Here is a 1,875-nt window from a genome sequence, read left to right as displayed (position 1 = left end):
AGCCGATGACCGACGCATCCCACCGTCATTCTATCTTCACGCATGACGCAACTTGCAAGTTTTCTTCCCTTTGACGTGTTGCGCTTTACTAGGAATTATTTAGAAATAATCGTAGGGTTCTAGCTACTAGTCAACCAATCTGCACAAAGATGTCCATGTGGGTTTATTATTCGGTTATGTTCTGTCGGTTGAGTACAGGTTTACTGTTTCTCTTTGGTTTTCGTAACTGTTTTCGAATTTAGTGTCCTGTTGAAGAATCTATAGACCGACATTTTTTTGCAGCTTTTTTGTTTTCCTCGCCGTATATTCTTTCCCTAATAAACTACGTAAATTCTTTGTATGCTTGTAGCTTGCTTCTCCATGTACAACAGAAATAGACAGATCGATTCTTCGTTATGTAATATATTTGTAAGTAGACAGATTAGTTCGCGCCGGCTCTATTTTTAGGTTTAGTCAGTATGGCCGCTGTAACAACTGAATGAATGTTCATCTTCTGATTTGTTTTGTTTTTTTGTCAAGTGAAGAAATTGCACTAGGAGCAGCTCTCAACCTCTCAGACATGTAGCTACAGCCTCTGTACTACCTAGTACCTCTGATTTGTTTATTCACAATTGTTGACAGCAGTGCCGGTTCAGTGCGTTATTTCAAGAAGTGTTTCCATGGACTCCTGCAAGGGACCGAAACGATTGTTGGAATTGGAGTCATATGCTTCCGCTCAACGGGAGGCCTCACATAATGAAACAGTTCCAGTAGAACAGAAACGGCAGCGCACGGCAACAGAGAGTACTGGAGACGATTTCGAGGAATTTGTGGCTTTGTTGGATAGAATTCACTACATGAAAACCAGGCACCTGAACTTCGGTATCTCTGAGGAAAAAGTTAGCAAAACGAAATCGCCCTGCATGCCTTCGTTCGAGTGGGAGGATTTTTTGGCATCTGCAGCTGAGGATACCGTGTCTGCCCAAAGGGATATATGTAATATTTCTGTGGAGAATAATCGCAAGAGTTCTGAGGAAAAGAAAAAGCAAAGCAATCAACCAGATAACCATGTAATTAAACCGAGTTCTTCATCGGATCCATATGGTAAGTTCCCTGCTGAAGGTTTTGATCTGAATATAGAGCCTTTCTGAAGACATATCTACACTTCACGGTCACGGCATTGAATTTTAAATTAAAATATGTACGCAAATCGCTGTGATCTACGCTGAGACCATGGGTATTTATGTAAAAAATGACAGCGGCATCAACTGTAAGCAAATCTGTCAAATGGCAGTGTTAAAGCTAATTTCAGTTACCAAAGGAGATAAGAAGTGCAAGCAAATCTGTCAAATGGTAGCGTTAAAGCTAATTTCAGTTACCAAAGGAGATAAGAAGTGACATTTGGATTATTTTTTCTTTTAATTAGTTTACTTGTTTTCATCTTGGCTTTATTTTTCTCATCAATTACAATTCTCCTAGTTATTTTCGTCCCAATTTTTTCTAAGTAAAACTATTCATTTATTCATTTTTTTTAGCATAGTCGCTCATATAAATTAGAATGCCATTTACTATAAATTTATTGTTAAAAAAGTGTTAAATTAATTCAAAATTAAGATACACTTAATACGTGCAAAGCACATTTTAAAACTTATAACGTATTTTTCTTATCGAAATAGTGCTATGTAAAATTCTTATAATCTAACGCATAATTACATCTTCATTATGTTCATGTAAATGTTCAATATATATTTATACTTTAAAAGTTATAAATATATTTTTAACATATTGTTTATAACTAACATATGGCATTTTCTACATCCATTGAGATATAAAAGATGCATATATCAGCTATCTTTACTAATATGGTTGTGCTAGTTAATGACCAATTTGCATGGG

General features: G+C 36.0%; 1 protein-coding gene across 1 annotated transcript; it reads left to right on the top strand.

The window, feature by feature from the left end:
* Positions 1-349: 349 nt before the first annotated feature.
* LOC149214903 (uncharacterized) lies at positions 350-1,314 on the top strand. The gene has a single exon (XM_089390994.1). The coding sequence runs from the start codon at positions 660-662 to the stop codon at positions 1,128-1,130; it is 471 nt and encodes a 156-aa protein (XP_089247120.1). The 5' UTR covers positions 350-659; the 3' UTR covers positions 1,131-1,314.
* Positions 1,315-1,875: the final 561 nt, after the last annotated feature.

The sequence above is a fragment of the Pinus tabuliformis genome, chromosome 1_1 (genome assembly GCF_031772625.1).
Source record: "Pinus tabuliformis cultivar Carrire ecotype Pingquan chromosome 1_1, CPIR1, whole genome shotgun sequence".
NCBI classification, from domain to species: domain Eukaryota; kingdom Viridiplantae; phylum Streptophyta; class Pinopsida; order Pinales; family Pinaceae; genus Pinus; species Pinus tabuliformis.
The sequence above is the reverse complement of the archived record's forward strand: the minus strand, read 5'-3'. Positions and strand labels throughout refer to the sequence as shown.

Coding starts and splice junctions, on each gene's coding strand:
- LOC149214903 (XM_089390994.1), top strand. CDS start 660: ATGGACTCCTGCAAGGGACCGAAACGATTGTTGGAATTGGAGTCATAT.